The following is a 17,995-nucleotide window of genomic DNA, read 5'->3' as shown; positions in this document are numbered from 1 at the left end:
CCTTCAGGGTACTCTATGCCGTGGCGCTCCTCCGGTTTGATGTTCTCCTCTCTCTTTTTCTGGCCACCTGTGTCTATTCTCCTTTTACTCACTGAAGGTTTCATGACTCTTCCTGATCTACTTCTGTGCCCACTAGCTGGCTCCCCCAGCTACACCTCCTTCCCATCTGCTATTCGCTGCTTTGGCCTCCTGTTCTTGCCCAGAATCTAGACCAGAACTACAGATCCTCCTCAATCAGATTCTAGGAATTAAACTAAATCAAGGGTGTTTGGTACTCTTCTCGCTGTTATTTTCCTCTGGCCAGGATGCTTAAACTCTGGTTCCTGGTTCTCTGAGATTTAGGCTACCATTTCCAGATACCGTTTTTATAGGAAAACATTTCCCTGTGACATATAATTTAAATGTGTGCGTATCTGAAAGAGGCACGGAGTGACAAAAGACAAAATTTGATCGTAAACAGACCATTAAAAAACTAGTCTATAAATAGGAACAGCTCTGCCTAGAAATATCATATACACTCGAGAATAAGCCAACCCGAATATCAGCCGAGGCACCTAATTTCACCAAACTGCATTAAAATGTGCTGGAAAGCTCGGCTTCTACCCGAGTATATACGGTAAATAGAAGTACTCAATAAACCTCTATCTGGAAACAAATATAATTAGTCCTCAAAAGTAACTGAATGGTTCTCTACTTTTTACTGAATAAAACCTATAAAATCCTCATCATGTTATTGACAGTACTTTACACCGGGTTCAACCTTCCTCTTGCATTGTCCCCCAATTTCAGCCCTATGGTATGGGGATATAAAGAGCATATACTTTAATTAATTTGTACGCCATCCTTCTCCACAGCAGAGTTATCTAGTATGATTGACATATTACGATTTCTTAAGTTGCTTAGTTGCCTGGAGTAACCGCTCCCTCCCTACCCTCTGGTTTCTATCCATGTTTTCCAACCTGCCCTTCTAGGTTCAGTCCTGGTTTTCTGTCCTGGATAAAGAATTAGGCCTAAGACCAGTTTTCCCTTTTTGTTTCTAAGACTGGCTCTTGGTGGGGTCTTAAGGCCACCACTTCTCTAGGACTTGCTTTTTTACTTTGTACATCAATGGCATGTGTCAGGTGACCTCTAAACCACCTTGATACACTTGATACATCACAAAGGTGGCTAGCCAAGGCTGCCTCTCTGCTAGAAGGGCTTTCTGCGGCCTTTTATCCATTTGTAGCAGTCAGTTGCCACCTATGGGGCTTGGTCTTCAAGACAACTCTCTTTCCACCATCTCTACTCAGAGAGAATGACCTCCTTAATGCCGTAGGCACACAATTTCTTACAGCAGGTGCTCAAAATATGAAATAAATATCCCACATGCAGCAGCATATATTACATAATCTGAATGCTGTTCTAAAAACAGATGCTGACTCATAGCGACCCTATACGCGAGGGTAGAGAGTTTCCAAGACTGTACCTCTATGAGAGTAGAAAGCCCTATCTGTCTCCCGATGAGTGGCTGGTGGTTCCGAACCGCGGACCTTGCATATTGCGGCCCAATGTACAACCATTTTGATAGGAGTTTATTAAACATTTTATCCCTGACAAAAGGTTCACATTTATTATATGCTTGATATTTCACATTTATGGATCACTGCTGAGAAAACCTTGGCAACATTACTGTATTCTTTCTTAAGATTACTGTATTTATGTAATAATAGAAGCAGCATGTATCTGACTGGTTTATAAGCTCCCTGAGGGCAGAACGGCTGTGTTCATCCCTGTAGTACCACGGGGCCTCACAAATAGGGCGACACAATAAATACTGGAGAGAGCTGTGTGCTGCCTCGTCACAGCCCTTGAGAGGTTAGAAGGCGCCCAGGAAGAAGAGAGGCGCATCCCGGCCCCGTGTCCCGGCCCCGCACTCCCACGGCGGTCAGGTCAGTGTCCAATGAGCCGAGGAGAAGGCACGGGTGGGCCGTCAGCGTTTCCACTGCTTCTTTCTTCTGGAACCCCTGCATTCGCAGGGTAGGAAGAGTTCCCAAGGCCAAACTGGTTGCTGGCGAGTCCATCCTGCTCCTTCGAGGGTCCAGGGCTGTGGCCTCCTAGAGGTGGACAGCTTGCTAAACCGAAAACCAAACCAAACCTTTCTTCTGAGGGACTCCCGGGCAGGTCTGAATGACCAATGCTCGCTCATCCACTTCATGGTCAAGTGCTTAATCATTTGTACCACCCACGGGCTCCTATAGCAAGAAAAGGATATTTTTCCATGGTTTCTTTTAGGGACCCAGGGTGACAGCTGCCCATCGGCCTATAATGAGGAAGAAGCTGAGTGGAGCTGGTTGGACAATCAAGAAGCATGTATTTTTTCTTCTCCCCTTTCCCCCTTCCCTCCACGTCTCCCTTCCCTCGTAAAGCATTCGTCTGGTAGGATTAGCTGTAGCATAGGTTTGAAGTTACTTATGAATAAGGATGAAAAACAACTAATATTAGGAGGCAATCTGTAGCTAACACCACAAAGACTAAAGTGCAAATCATAAGCCCATTGGCTTTGCGGTTTCTTTAAAAACAAACCAATCTCACACTGGGGAGACATACTCGTTTGTATTCATGGATTTACAGAATGGAGGGATGAAGAGAATGTCACAGATGTTATATGTTTGAATGTCGCAAAGCAGTTGATGAAATCAGATAAAATTTTCATTACCAAATCGGCTGGGATAGACCCACAGTTGTAAGACGACAAGAGCAGCCTAAGGACCGGGCCAAGAGTCAGGATAATAAGCGGTGTGTGTGTTTAACTGGGATAAAATGTCAAGTGTGGTGGCAAAGGGGCCAGTGCATAGTCTTTCATCTTTATTCATAAGCTGAAAGCAGAGGCAACATTAATGAAACAGCAGAAATAGCAGATGGCGCTCAACATCGTCACAGGGGCTTGACATAGAGGGAGAAAAAGGCAATGTGAGGTAGGGTGCAAATGAAAGAAATCAGCCAGTTTAAGAAAGAACAATACAAAACACGTCGATTGAAGTGAGAAGCTGTCCAGAGGAGAGTGAAAAGTGGATGCTCAGAATGACAAATCCAATAGAAAAAGCTCAGGCTGACAATAAAGTAAAACTAAGGCTGCTCTCCTGTTCTTTGGATGTATTATTAGGAGAGACTAGTCCCTGGAAGAGACCACTGTGCTTGCTAAAGCAGGAAACCAACCCAGACTCCCTGCCATCAAGTGGACATAACTCACTGCGACCCTGTAGGACAGAACTTTGAGTTTGAGGAGACTAACTGCTGACGGGCGTAGAAACTCTTTCTCCTGAGGAGCAGCTGGTGGTTTCGAACTGCTGGCCTTGTGAATAGCAGCTGGATACGCGACCACTACGCCAGCAGGATTTTGTGGTAAGGCAGAAGGGTAGGGAAAAAAGGAGACCCTTGACGAGCTAGACTGGCATAGCAGCTGCAACAATGGACTCAAACCGGACAATTGTGAGGCTGGCACAGGCCCTAGTGGGCAGTGCTTCGTTCTGTCGCCCACTGGGTCACAGTAAGTCATAACTAACCCAGGGGCACCTCACAATAACAACAATAGACACCAGAGAACATTTCATGGATGCTGACAGGGGCAGGCATACCGCTAGGGTCCCTTCCCAACACAGTCCAGGGGACTCTGCTGGGAATTCTCAGTTCCGACTCCAGCAGACTCTTCCAACCCACCCACTGCCCCGAGTGCATTCCAACTCCCAGTGACCGTGTAGGAGGATGAAGGAGAAGAAGTGCTTTTAGGGGTACCAAAGCCATACCCGTTTTACGGGAGCAGGCGACCTCGTGGTTCTCCTGCAGGGTGGCTGGGCTCTAAACACCGCCCTGTGGTTAGTGGTCCCATGCTTAAGCGACGGTGCCACCTGGCTCCTTCTCTACCAGAACAGAGCACAACAAAGCTTCCTTCTAAGCTTACAGCAGTGGTCCAACGTTCCCACAGGAAGACCCCACACTTTGCGTCTCGTGCTTTCAATCTTCAGAAAGACAGGCATCTCGGAGGCATTTCAGTGTTTGAGGCTTCTGTGAAATCAGGTGGCACAAAGACGGAAGGTGGGCCCCGACAGATCCAACAGGAGGGGCATAAAAGCACGTGATGTGATGTCACAGACAACACACCAATAATAAACCTACCGAACAGCACGGGGCTGTTCGAACACTGACCTTCCAAACCAAGCTGCTCCTCCCGGGAAAGCACAGCACCACTGAGAGGTGTGGCGCTGGGGCAGGGCTGGAGTGACTCAGCACGCACCTGCTTCCTCTGGACTGGAGGCTGACAGTGGAGGCCTGTCTAGGAAAATAATGAACGCACTCCAATCATCTTCCCATCTTTCCTTTGCTCTTTCTTGACTCTGTCACTTGGGCCCGGAGCCACAGGCCTTAGAACGCACCTGGGGAACATGTGGGTTGACATGCTGATAAACACCACACAGAAAAACAAAACAAAACAAAACAAAACACCACACAGGCTGACACGTGAGCAGGAGTTTCCACAGGATCTCACTCAATTCTTAGCGACAAAATGACACAGGAATGGGTATACACTAGAAGGACAGTCCCAATTCCACCTCTCTAACACCAACGGAAGGCCCTGAGGTGGTGTTTCATGTGTGATGATCACTATTATTTCACATGGATCCATTTTCAAAGACGGTCTGAAATCGGGCAGGCAGTGTACTGTCCTCCAGGGTTGGTAGATGAGTTCCGTCAGAACTCACTAACTGGCAGAGAGGCTGGCTTGGTTTGGGGTTTTTGGTTGTTACTCCTTTCAACCTGAAGCAGCCCTAACGAGGAGCGGCATGATCGGCCAACATGGCCTGCAAAGACAGCACTTGGCACACGGGCAGCAAAGCAACTAAATGCATCAACTTATTGATGACTGCCATCGATGGATACGTTAAAAAGCCAAGATTAGATATCCAACAGTACTTTTATTTATGGCCATTAGTACTGTCAACTGTCTCCCAAAGCAACTTCTTTATTAGTAGAAAAATGTGGATGGATGTGTGTGTCCTTTAAAATGCTATGAAAGGATGGAAAGCATCTACCTTAACCAAAAGTGGCCCGTAATCACTAGGGTCCTAATTAAAATGACGTTGAGGGAAGGGAGTTTCACTTCTACTCAGGATGCAAGAAGCCCTAGGAGAACATCTTACATGAGAAGAAGTTGGATAATCATAAAAGTCTTAACTTCCTTTGAGCCCAAACAACTGAAGTCACCAGGCAACTGCATTCCAGAGGGCGGGCAGCTCGACTGAGGAGGGACAGAGGAGAGACCAGGGAAGGAAGGAGGCGCCTTCGGCAGCGTAGGGGAGGAAAAGTCGAGCAAGAAGAGAATTTGGAGGAATTCTTAAAGGTTAAGTTCTGCGGAGCCCAGACACACAGAGATCTGTGCTTGCCATCAGCTCTTTTCCAGGGGCCTCCTCTGAGGGCTCAAGAGAAAGAGTGGGGTAGGGCAGGAGACGTGAACATGATGAACCTACTGGTGGACAGGTTCAAAGCTTTCTTGCTTCCTGGGCCCATTCTTTCGTACAAAGTTAAAGCTGGAAGCTGCTGAGGGAGGAACCCAAACCCTGCACTGATTCAAAGCCTGCTGCGGCTGCTGCTGCTACTGCGAGGCAGGGATGCTGGGAAGTAAAACCGATGTTCCGTAGCTCTTTCCCTAGACGGTCCCTGTCCAGTGGTACTCCTTCCTTCCATCACTCAGGAAATTCAGGTGTGCGTTTGGGAGGTGAAAGGATAGAAATGTAAAGATGTTTAAATGGAATATTTAAAATGTGTGGGATCTGAAGCTCGCCCTTTTTAAAGATGGAGTCTGTGTCTGGCACCACCTGCAGGGATGACAGCTAGAAAGATTCGGCAGAGCGAGCTGACCGGCAGGGCAGGCAGCCCCTGGAGTCTGACCTCTCTGGGATTCTGGGCTCCACAGAGGCCCAGGTACCAGGAAACATCCAGAGAGCTTTCCCTGCTCGTGGAAGTGCTGGTACTATGAAAAGACTTTTCAGGAAAAACCTGGGAGAAGATTCAGTTCTGGAACAGCTTAAATTTTTCTTGGTTTTCCGCCATCAAGAGAATTCAGGCTGACAAACGAAGGAGTGGAGGGTCAACATAACGGACACGTAGAAGGGGAAGTTGCAGAAATGAAATGATCATTAGTTAGGTGCAGAAAAAGGGCGGTGTGACTGACACTAGTGAGTCCACGAGCACCAGTGGTCCTTTGGAATGACTTGGACATAATGCCAGAACCCAGTCGGCAGACCAACTGGCAAAGCGCTCCTGCACACGGCACGCTGACGAGCCTTTCCTCTCCCAGGATGCACCTGAGAGCCATGGGTTCAAGGACTGGAAATGCCGGCCTGACGTTCTTTAGAGGAATTGAAACCTGGGCACGGCCTGTGGTTGACTAACTATCACTGTGATAAACTAGAAAGGAAGGAAAGATGTTTCTTTGCTAACTATTTCCATTCTCCATGCCATCTCTGAAACGAACTAAAATAAAAAAGCTGGGAGAAATGGTTTCAGTTCCTTTCTTTTGGGTGAAAAACAGGTTACTTGAACAAACCCATTGGCTAAAGTGAATGCCATTCATTTAGCAAAAATTTCCCAGAGATAAACTAAAGATTAGTTATTACATGGGGCAACATAACCTGTCACTTATTTTGATCATGATCTATTTCATGAGAATCGGTTTAGGTCTTTCCTATCCTCTGAGAAACGGGTTTCCAGCAAAGTAAGACTTGACATTCTATTGGGTCATGCAACCTGTGTCTTCTTTTGGTTACAAAACCCAAATCAGGCTAGGTTTAGATCTTTCCTATCCACTGAGAAAAGGGTTTTCCCAACACATTCACCAGTCACTATCAGTTTTCAGTGTCTACGCTAGCTGATAACCAAGTTTACCTTTTTCCTAAATCACTGCAGTTTATCAGCTGAATCCCTCTGATATCTTTATCTTATTAAAACCTTTCCAAAACATTCACCTCTATAGCAACATTCCAGGGACTCTCCTCAGACATCACCTTCTCCAAAAACTCTTCCTTTTGCTTTCAGAAAACCACTGGCATTTTAAAAAAGAGCGAAAAAGTATCAAGGTCTTGAGGCTGGAATGCGAATGGAGTTTTTGGAGACCAGGCATGGGCAGTGTGGTTGGGGGAGAGAGGAGGCCAGGGAGATGAGAAGCTAGGAAGAGAGAAAAGTAGGTACTGACTTCTTCGACATCTTCATGAGAAGTCTGGATTTTTCTTTTTACCCAAAAGAATTAGAAAGTAATAGAGAATTGTAGTTCCCAAAGTTACAGGACTCCAGTAGGTAAACATTATTTAGGAGTACTGAAATGGTCTTCAAATTGCTGCAAACTAAGACAGGAGAAAAACACATACAAAAAACAAACCTTTTTACCATTTTCTCTAGTTCTTTCTTTCACTTCTTAAAGCCTCTGAGAGCCAGGGGCATTTTCATTTTAAGCCCACTCAGAATCATGGCAAGGCTGTTTTACCTCCTTTCCTTTTGACACCCTAGTCCAGTCTCTCTGATGTAACATTCCACGTGTGGAAATCAACACAGAAAAAGCTCAGTAAATTTCCACTAATTTAAGGATCAGGGGAAAAATAGATGGATCAATGAAATGGAAACGTGGCAAGATTTTATGTGGCGGAACTTACACACAATTCCAACTGTTTCAGAGCAGAATCTGCTGCCATGCCCCATACACATTTTAGAAGTCCTCTAGTTTTCACTCCCCCCGGGTTCCCTTTCAAAGGCTACACGTGTTGCCTGTCAGAAGCAAACGGCCTAGCCATCTAAAAAGAAAAAATCTTTGCATGTACAATTTAGATATTGCTGGAGTGAGGCAAGGGTTATCAACAGTACAATACAATTCCTAATAAAATAAAATAAAACCCACCTCTTTCAGCATTTCACAAAAGAAATGATGGAAAGTAAACTTTGTGGTCATACCAGGGATCTTAGTAAATAACCATGAAAAGCCATGCCAATGACTAACAGGAGCCAGCAAAGCAAACAAGCCAGAGCGGAATGTCTAAGTGGATGATACACTCAGCAAGCCCATGAGACTGGATCTGACTAATATCTCACCTTCTTGAAAGGCATCAGTACCTCCCACCCCTTCTGAAAATGCAATGATACTGGCAACAGCCATCTGCTTGCTAGATAGAAGAGAAATAAGAGTGTTTTTCTTTTACTTTGTGTCTCCTTGAAGTGGTTTTTGATGAGAAAGGAAGCAACACAGTAGAGAGAACATTAAAAAATGTTTTTTTCCCCCCAAAATTTTTAACAAGAATACAAACTATGCATTTAACGATGGACACAGGCTAGCGCACAATGAAGAGAAAGGTAGAGGAACCAACTAAAGAATGTGTAAAACCGAAAGAGAAGAAACAAGCAAAGCAAAAGCATTATTTGTTAAAAATAGGTATACAGAATTCTCCTTTTCCCCACCAATCTTATAAATGGATTGTCTATCGGAAAACAAAATAAAACACAATAAAAGCCAAACGCACTGGTGTTGAGTTGCTGCTGACTCGCAGCGACCCTATGGAACACAGTAGGCCACGTGGGCTGGCATCGTGATGGGAGCGGTTTGCCACACCCTCCCCCATGGCGCGGCTGGTGGATGATAACCACAGAAGTAAGACCACGTAAAACAGAAGAGTAATGTGAGAATCAAAGGAAATGATAGAAGTCACAAACAATGTGACGGAAACAAGGTTGCCTTGGATGGACCTATCAAATACACTTGACCTGGTCAAGGGGGGAGGGGGAGAGGAGAGAGAGACAGAGAGAGAGACAGACAGAGGGAAATGAAAAGACCACACAGCTTATCTATGAGCGGAGAAATGACTTAGACAAGGAGGAAAGAACCCACTGTGGTAACAAAGAGGATTCTAGAACTTCCCAGACTGAGGAATCAGTCATGGTGGCAGCATCAATACAAAGAAGGGTGCACAACCTAATCACCAGCTGTAGTAGTGGAAAAATAAGGTTGGCTTTAACATAGAAGGAGCTGAAGGGAAACCCATATGGGAAAGTTTAACATGCAGAAGTTTCGACATGGGTTCCGAGGGGAGTCCGATGGAAGCAGGAGACGCGTCCAGTCACCGGCAGCAGAAGTGAAGCCACAGGAGGACAGTGGTGGCGATGCGTGGCAGGGCCGGAGCCAAGACCTTCAGAAACACACATACCTAAGCGGAGGAAAGAGGGAGAAGGTGCCAGAGGAAGAGATAATGCTAGACGGACTCAGACATAATAAATAAACAATGCAGAAAGAGTAAAGCATTTTTTGTTTTATTTTGTTTTGTTTTGAAAGAAGGAAGCTGAAAGAGAGAAGACGCACAAGCTCCTCCCCCAGTCTCCCAGGCAATGAAAACTGTCCTACAGCCCAGCGGGAGGGAAGGGGAGCGGCCGGTGTGCTTTGGCAGCCCTCTCTGGTAAGTACCCTTCCTCCCAGGGGGCGGGGGTACCACCCACTTTGCGGCACATGGGGTGAGGCTCTGCATGGCTCTCACTGCTCTTAGAGGACAGGGATGCATGACAAAACGGAGCTTGGAGGACAATACCAACATGAAGGCAACCCTGCACTGAGCGCTGTGAGGATGCTGACGCACTCAGAAGACAGAATCCTCTGCCTTCAAGGATGCTACAAAGTCCATCTGAACTAAGAGTAAACCAAACGAAAGTATTAACTAACATAATCAATACAATGGACCATATATATATAAATAAACACACACATGTGTGTGTATGCATGTGTGTATAAAACACTTCACCCACCAAAAATTCATTTTACTTTCTCCTCTAGTGCCCTGGAAGCTATTCTAGAACAGACCATATTTTAGGCCACAAAGCAAGCCAAGTAAATTTAAAAACACTGAGATGATACAAACCATCTTTTCAGATTATAATGCTGTAAAATAAGAAGTCACCCATAGAAGGATCGACTCTAAAAAACCAAATGCATCGAAATTGAGTAGCACTTCACCCAAGAACCACTGAGCAAGCGAAGAAAGATGCACAATCAAAAGATTCCTTGACACAAAGAGGCTGCAAATGCACAGTCTTAAACCCGTTGGAGCACAGCACAAGCAGGGTTCCCTACTAGGAGGCACCCACCCCCCAAGTGAATTTTTACCCCCCAAAGCCATGTACTTACTTTATTTTTTATACAAAACAACCTTATAACCTTCCAAGTACTTCTACATTACATTGAATACATTTGTCAAATATGAGATTCCATTCTGGGAAACAATTTTCAAATTCATCTGTTTGGATGGCTGACAGCACTTCTCTCATTTTTGCCTTCACCTCTTCTATGCCATCAAATCTCTGTCCTTTCATGTCCCTCCTTATTCGCAGGAACAAAAAGAAGTCACACACAGAGAGGTCAGGTGAGTCAGGTGCATGGGGCAAGAGAGACATGCTGTTTTTTGGTCAAACACGGGCGCACTGAGATGGCTGTGGGCATAAGCAGGTGCACTGTCGTGGAGGCAAAAACAGTTCTCCGTCTGTCACAAATCAGGCCCTTTGTGTCACACACTGTTGTGAAATCTTTCCAGAACCTCTACATGGGAAGCTTGATTAACAGTCTGACCTGTGGGATGTACTCCAAGTGCACTGTCTTCCTCACATTAAAAAAAAAAGAGCATCATCTCGATCTTTGATTTCACTTGATGAGCTTTTTTTTTTGAGTGAGCTGACAATGGTGTCTTTCACTGGCTTGATTGAAGTTTGCTATTGGGGTCATGAGAATAGCACCATGTCCTGTCACTAGCAATGACCTTGGAAAACAGTCTGGGCGGCTTCAAAGCTGTTCTTTCAAAGTGAGCATGTTTCCAGTCGATGCTTTTTTCCCTGGTCAGTCAAAAGCCGAGGCACCAATTTCAGAGCTGACCTTCCCATTCCAAATCTTCCATTAAGATTTGCGGACCCGACTTCCAAGACAACTCCCCATCTCTTCAATGGTCTGTCTTTGTCGGTCTGTGAGCACATGTGAATGAATGTTGTCGACATTTTCTTCTGTTTGGGAAATTCATGGATGTCCAGACGAGGTTTGTCATCAATCAACATTTCACCTTTTTGGAAAGAAAACCACTCGTGCACTTGCGTTTTCCCACAGTGCTGTCCTTGCGAGCTGTGCTCAACACCACCCCACTTTCTGAGGCATTTTTCCCGAGCAGGAAACCAAATTTCACAGCTCCACGCTGGTCTCCCAAAAAACAAGGTTCAAGCGATACTGCTTTTATGAAGAAATTCACTGCGACCACAGAACACCTTCCCGGGTGATGCCACTGCGTGCACTAACTCGGAGCGGTTGCTAGGTGCTCGCCCGGTGTGAACTTGTACTACGAAAGCTCCTCTGGTGTGCTAGCTCGGCCGAGGGGAGCCTTTTTTTGGGGGGAAGCCTCCCTCCTCGTATAGCAATATCTGCACACATCCATAGAAAAGCTTTAAAGAAATACCTTAACATGCCAACTACAGTAACTGGAACAATTCAGTACAACAAACCAACAGAAAGATTGAACAGCCACCTCACAGGAGAGCCACTAAGCAAGACTCTAACAGAAGGCATGGCCATGGCGGTAGTGAAGTGCCAGCTCCTTTCTGGAGGTCCCAGGTGGTCTGCGATTTCCCAGCTTTGAATGACATTTTACACGGCCAGTCACCTTTTTAAAATGAATTATGTTTGAAATGAGTACCACCCCTCCTTGTTCCTCCTCTCAAGAGCAACGAGGAGACAACAACAGATCTTAAGCTCTGCCACACCCATGGTTCCTGGCTTTGAAGAATTCATGAGATGAGGCTCCAGCTATCTCAGTTCTCCTCATAAGAACAAACGAACATGTAAAAAACTTTCTATCACCACCAGATTAGTTCTACTCAATTGTCCCGAATACTCCTTGAGCGTCTGGATTGATATGCATTTTTCTTCCCTTCACTCAGTCCTCCACTTACCTGAAAAGACTTTGCTGACAACGGTCTTACTTGTTAACAGTTACTGAGGGATTTCTATGAGCCAGGCAGTGTTCTAAGTGTGTTACGTGTTGCATCTATGTTTAATCTTCACGAGCTCTGCAAGGGAGAACCTAACATCTAGGTAAGGAAAGATTTATTTGCCTTCTGCAACGAGACTGGACATTCTTTTATGGTAAGAATCTTGGATTTCTTGGTATCATCACCTAACGAAATAGGAATTCAATAAATACACAGAGAATGATTATGCTTTTTATCTTGATTTCTCTCTGTAATGTAACGCTCATTTTCATCAGATCCATTGGACTGTAAGGTAAGTGCAAAGGCCATCTACATTTCAGAGATTTGGGGAGATGCGTCCAGAGATTTGAGTCTGTCGACAGCAAAGTAATAAAAGCCTCTGAGTCTGGAGGGAAAATGCTGGTGGCAGTTAGGCTTCAGTTCTTTGGAAGGAATCCCTTGGGGAATAGGATTATGACAGTCTGATCTCTCTTGATTAAGGTCAGTGTAACCACCAACAAGAAAACCCGTGGAAATGGAAAACTTTAACTAAGTACACGCAAGCAAGCTTCACCAAACACGACAGCAATGCTTGATTCGTACATTTCAGGCGGCAACACTGTAGGGAGAGCAGAGAAATGCTGAGACTCCCGATTCTTCACTGGGCCATGACTACAGGAAAAGCATCCTCTTTCCCGGGGGTCAATCAATATCCAACAATAGCATCTCCCCTTACTGTTTTGCAATGCTTACAAAACAGAATTCGCTTCAAGGGACAGTCTGAAATCATATCAACCACGGCGACTGCTACTTCTTTTGAGGAATACCCACACCATTTGAATCACTGCTCCCTCATTACGCAGTTCGGCAGCCACGGTCTCAGGCACAAGAAAGGCACTGTTTTGCTCAAAAGCAGATCGGTTCCTATTATGAGTGATTTAAACATGAATATTACTAGAGGAACAGCAAATCTACCTCAAGTAATATTCATGCCTAAGTCACAATAGGAAATGACTGGCTTCTGAGCAAAATCATTTTTAAAAATGTATGAATTTATGATTAATTTATGAAAATGCCATTTTTCATTGGTCGTCGACGGTCTCCAATTAAGGCCAAAGATGCTGAGGTTTTCAAATGAGTGTTTACATCGTTAAGTCTGAACCTAAGAAAGGCTACCATGCTGCTCAGTCCTACAGCTGACGCACTGAGGGGAACAAAAGAAGTGCTAGTGCACAGCACCTTCAACTCAGTGTTGGCTGAGGGCATTTTCCACACCGCTGGCCCCGAGGATGTGGCAGGCAGCCAACACCACCCTAAACCATAAAGCTCTGTTGTTATTTTACACATAATCCAGGAAGCAAAACACAGCCCCAAACTCTGAGTTTTTAATTTCATCTTCAGATAACTGTACACTTTGCCCTTCGTGTTATCAGTGTCTGTTGCCGTGTTTGCATAGCTTGAATGCTCCCAGGATAAAAGTAAAATAAATAAAAGAATGAACAACAAGAACAGTAATAATCCTGTGTGTACTTTCAACATCACCCAGTTTTTAAACAAATTCTTACCAGCCTCTGTTTCTGAAGCTCTTCTCTAAGAAGTCTATCTTCTGGTAAAACGTCACATAACAAAAAATAATTGTCCTGTTCTTCTGTTGAGAGATAAAAAAACAAATGAGAAAAAAAAAAAGGTTATATGTAATTTCCCCCCCCCAGAAAGATTTATGCCTGTGAGTTAGTGTGTGTGAGTGAGTGAGTGAGAGAGAGAGAGAGAGAGAGAGAGAGAGAGAGAGAGAGAGAGAGAGAGAGAGAGAGAGAGAAACTCCTCTGCTGTGGAGTTCTGCTTTAGCAATATTCAGGTTAGGCAAGATAAATACAGCAATTTAATTTTAGCTATTATGAACATAACTCGAATTTCTGACAGTGCAATTATTCCTTTAATTCTTGGACTGTAGGGAAAAGATGTGAACTTACCAAGTGGGGCTGTAGAATTGATTCTTATCACGCTACAGAAATCTGTGATGGGCTGCTCAGTGAACCTTTTCCTCCAATATAAAATGTACCTTAAGAAAATCAAAGAGAAAGGACAGTGAGCAGACTCGGTACACTACAGCCCCTCTGCCCTTACTGACTCCCTCGTACCTATGATGGCACTTTTACAACAGCAGTAAACCATCTACTGTGATAGACAGGTGCTGCGTCACCTGGGCTGGGCCAAGATGCTCACGGGTTTGGCATGTCCCATGATGCACCCTAACACAACGTAATCACCTCCATAATGGAATCTGCTGAGCGAAGCCAGACAGTTGTAAGAGGATTAGGGTAGTGGGCAACCCCTTCCTCCCCGCACTCCCTTACTCAGGTGTGGCTTACTTCCTGTAGGAGTAGATGCTGTGGAGAAGCTTATTTGCCTTTTGCTGGGTCATTGACCTCCAAATTTTAGACTTGAGCCAGTGACCTGTCCTATTGCTTGGCAATCCCGGGAGCCATTAGGGGGCTGCCACCCAACCTGCTGGCTTTGGTTGATTCATTTGCCTCTCCAATTACAGGCCTGACCTGCTGCCCCCGGATTCATCCATTTCCACAGCCACCAGCCTTCACCACTCCCCGAAGCTGCACAGGCCTAAGATACCCCCTACTTGACAACTGACCCACAGAGTTGAGCCCAGACTGTACTTACCTGCTTCTGCAACTGTGCAGCCTGCATTCTTGACACACTTTTCTCTGTACATATACGTTTAATAGGATATAGTGTAGTTTCTCTAGAGAACCAAGCCTACCACATCAGCTATTTGGCTGCTTTGTGCACTGTTGACATGTGTCGGGCAGTACAGAAGGCAGGCCACAGTGCTAGCTGCGAGGGCGAAGGTTACGTGTCAACTTGGTTGGGTCATGATTCTGAGTGGCTTGGCAGTTGTTCAAGAATGTGATGTGGCAGAATGCTCCGTGTGCTCTGGCAACAACAGAATGATGAGGTCTAGCAGTTAGGGAATGAAATGGTCATCCTCCATTGTGTGACCTCATGTGGTAGCCCTGTCTTTTGAATACCAATTGCCAAATAAGGACCCAGTATTTGGAACCTAACCGCATTGGTCAGTGAGGAGTGGGTTGACTGCCTTTAGAATAATAGGATTTTTAGGGAACATTCATTTATTTCAAAGCAACAAATAAAACGGTGACTAATGACTTGTATAAAGCTTATGACTCGAAAGCAGTATATAAATTGAAATATTTAATAAACTAAAATTATCCTGGAAAGGCAGGGAGATGATTACCGTATAACTCCTGTATAAACCAATTTTTCCAGCATATTTTTAATGCAGTTTTTGTGGTAAAATTATACTGGAGTCTATAAGGCACATTTTACTACACTAGAGTCAATAAATAGACATATAGAAAAGTTATTTTTATGTTTATGTCATGATTTTCTGAGACGGCAGCTAAGTTTATGTGAATTTAAAATCCAACAGATCTGAAGCAGTTTATATCATAAAGTTTCCAATAAAGAGAAAGGTGAGTGATTATCTAAGTTATCAAACAAACAAACAAAAATAAACATCCCCGAGTCTAGATGTCAGAAGACTAACAATGAGAAATCAATCTAAATTCAGTTCCCATAATAATACCCATACCAGAAAAATTCCCTCTGTCCACACTATGCTTGAAATAAGGAAAATTTAACCTTTGGAAAAATAACCAAGGTTGCAATGCTTAAATTGGATGAGCAGAGGTAGGAGACAGTTAACTTTCAAAGGAAAGCATTACACCCAGTTTGCAATCCTGAAGACAGAGGGACAAAGATGACAAGACTCAAAGATCTGGTCACCCTTCCAGTTACCACAGAAGGTTTCTATTGCAGTTGCAGTCTCGTTTGTCAAACATATCAAGAAGAGCGTGCGGTATCTTTCATGGGAGAAAGGAAATTAAAAGGCTGACTATAGCTGATCATTCATCAGGCTACACAGTTGCTGGATGAAACGTACGACAAAGAACCAAAGCCAAATACAAGAGCAACAAGTTAGACATAGACATAGTCTACATCAAAAATGGCTTCAATGTTTTCAACAAATAAGGTCCACACAGTTCAAAGAGGTAGGCAAGTATTGGACAATTCTCATCACTTACTCTGAGTAGTTCCTAACTCCCAAAATCAGGCTTCCTTTTGTTTTCCTGTTCTTGACATTAATTACTTAGCTCAATGACCAAACTACATGACGCTATCTCAGGTATTCAGCTAGATAGGCAGGGGCAATGAATGATTTAATGAGGGTCCTCTAGTCCAAGTCTCTAACTCCCACCAAAGAATCTTTTCCTGCATGGGTCTGGTAAGGATTCACCTGGGAGTAATTGTGAACAGGAGGCCCTTCAATGTCATCCTATTGTGTTTAAAATGAGTCCTTCGAGAAGCATTACCAGCAAGAGCCAGGAGTGGAGCTTGTCACCTGGACTGAAGCTCCTTGCACAGGGACCCTCCTGGCTCCAGAAGACAGGTCTCACACTGGAGTAGCAGCACAGACCAGGTGCGGGAGCATGGACTGAGTGAAGGACTTCCCACTCCACCGAGCAGGTAAAGCTGAGTGTGTCTTGGGGCAGGAGTGCCTCTGGGCACCTCACTGGGGAAGTGGAGCTGAGTGCCTTCCAGGGTAGGCTACCTGGAGTGGGTGCTCTCTTATTTATTTAGGGAGCTGGGTTTGCTGACCCATGCAGCTTGAGCGGAATGCCTTCGGATTGAAGCTGACAGCTGAGTGATATGCCCTGTTGGACTTTTTTTTTTTTTCACTTTTTAAAAAAATTTTTTTTATTTTAACAATTTATTGGGGCTGATACATTTCTTTTCACAGTTCATACATATACATACATCAATTGTATAAAGCACATCTGTACAGTCTTTGCCCTAATCATTTTTTTCTCTTTTCTTCTTTTACATTTTATTAGGGACTCAAACAACTCTTACCACAATCCATACATATACATACATCAATTGTATAAAGCATCCATACATTCCCTGCCCCAATCATTCTCAAGGCATTTGCTCTCCACTTAAGCCCCTTGCATCAGGTCCTCTTTTTTCCACCCCCCTCCCTTTTTTTTTTTTTTTAAAGCAGGTCTGAAAGAACTTTGTAAAATGTCCTGGTAAACAACTACCCTGGGTCTTTCTCACTGGCAGCACAATTTGTTAACTTCCTTCATAAACCCTTAATAACGAGGTATGTCTGTGAGTTCTGGTAGGCACTGCAATAGCTAGTAGGACCCAGAGAGGTAAAATAGAGAGTACCGCTTTTCTCTCTCTCTCTCTCTCTCTCTCTCTCTCTCTCTCTCTCTCTCTCTCTCTCTCTCTCTCTCTCTCTCTCTCTCTCTCTCTCTCTCTCTCTCTCTCTCTCTCTCTCTCTCTCTAAGGCTCTAGTGCTGTGCCCGGGGAGAGCTCTGAGAAGAGAGAACCATAACATGAGTTGACATGAAATATAAATGGATAATACTAAATGAGCAATAAGAAAAAGTAGTAAATAAATACTATATAAGTCGGTGAAGGGAGACACAGGACAGTGTAAGATATGACAAAATAATAATTTATAAATTATCAAGGGTTCATGAGGGGAGAGCGGAGAGGGAGGGGAAAAATGAGGAGCTGATACCAAGGGCTCAAGTAGAAAGCAAAGGTTTTGAGAACAATGATGGCAATAAATGCACAAATATGCTTGACACAATGGATGTATGTGTGGATTGTGATAAGAGTTGTATGAGCCCTCAATAAAATTATATATAAAAAAGAAAATGATGGCAGCATATGCACAAATGTGATTGATACCAATGATGTATGGATGGTTTATAAGAGCTGTAAGAGCCCTCAATAAAATTATTAACACCCCCCCCCCCACAAAAAAAACAAACCCATGTTTTTGTTCTTTCTTTCCATATCCAATCATACTGCAAACCTTAATGGGACAATGAAGGAGAGGAGCCTTTCCTTAACAACTATGCTGGACTTGATCTTCAGA

The 17,995-nt window shown here is 44.3% G+C and overlaps 1 protein-coding gene across 1 annotated transcript in view; it reads right to left on the bottom strand.

The window, feature by feature from the left end:
- The window catches only part of ZNF277 (zinc finger protein 277), a 102,189-nt gene that overhangs the window by 17,462 nt on the left and 66,732 nt on the right, over positions 1–17,995 (bottom strand). The window contains exons 3-4 of the mRNA XM_075558569.1: positions 13,974–14,062; positions 13,569–13,651 (exon numbers count right to left, since the gene is read on the bottom strand). Coding sequence (XP_075414684.1) covers positions 13,569–13,651; positions 13,974–14,062 — 172 coding nt within the window. The remainder of the gene's footprint in view (positions 1–13,568; positions 13,652–13,973; positions 14,063–17,995) is intronic.

The sequence above is a fragment of the Tenrec ecaudatus genome, chromosome 9, assembly GCF_050624435.1.
Source record: "Tenrec ecaudatus isolate mTenEca1 chromosome 9, mTenEca1.hap1, whole genome shotgun sequence".
Lineage (NCBI taxonomy): Eukaryota > Metazoa > Chordata > Mammalia > Afrosoricida > Tenrecidae > Tenrec > Tenrec ecaudatus.
This window is presented reverse-complemented; position numbering and strand designations above follow the sequence as displayed.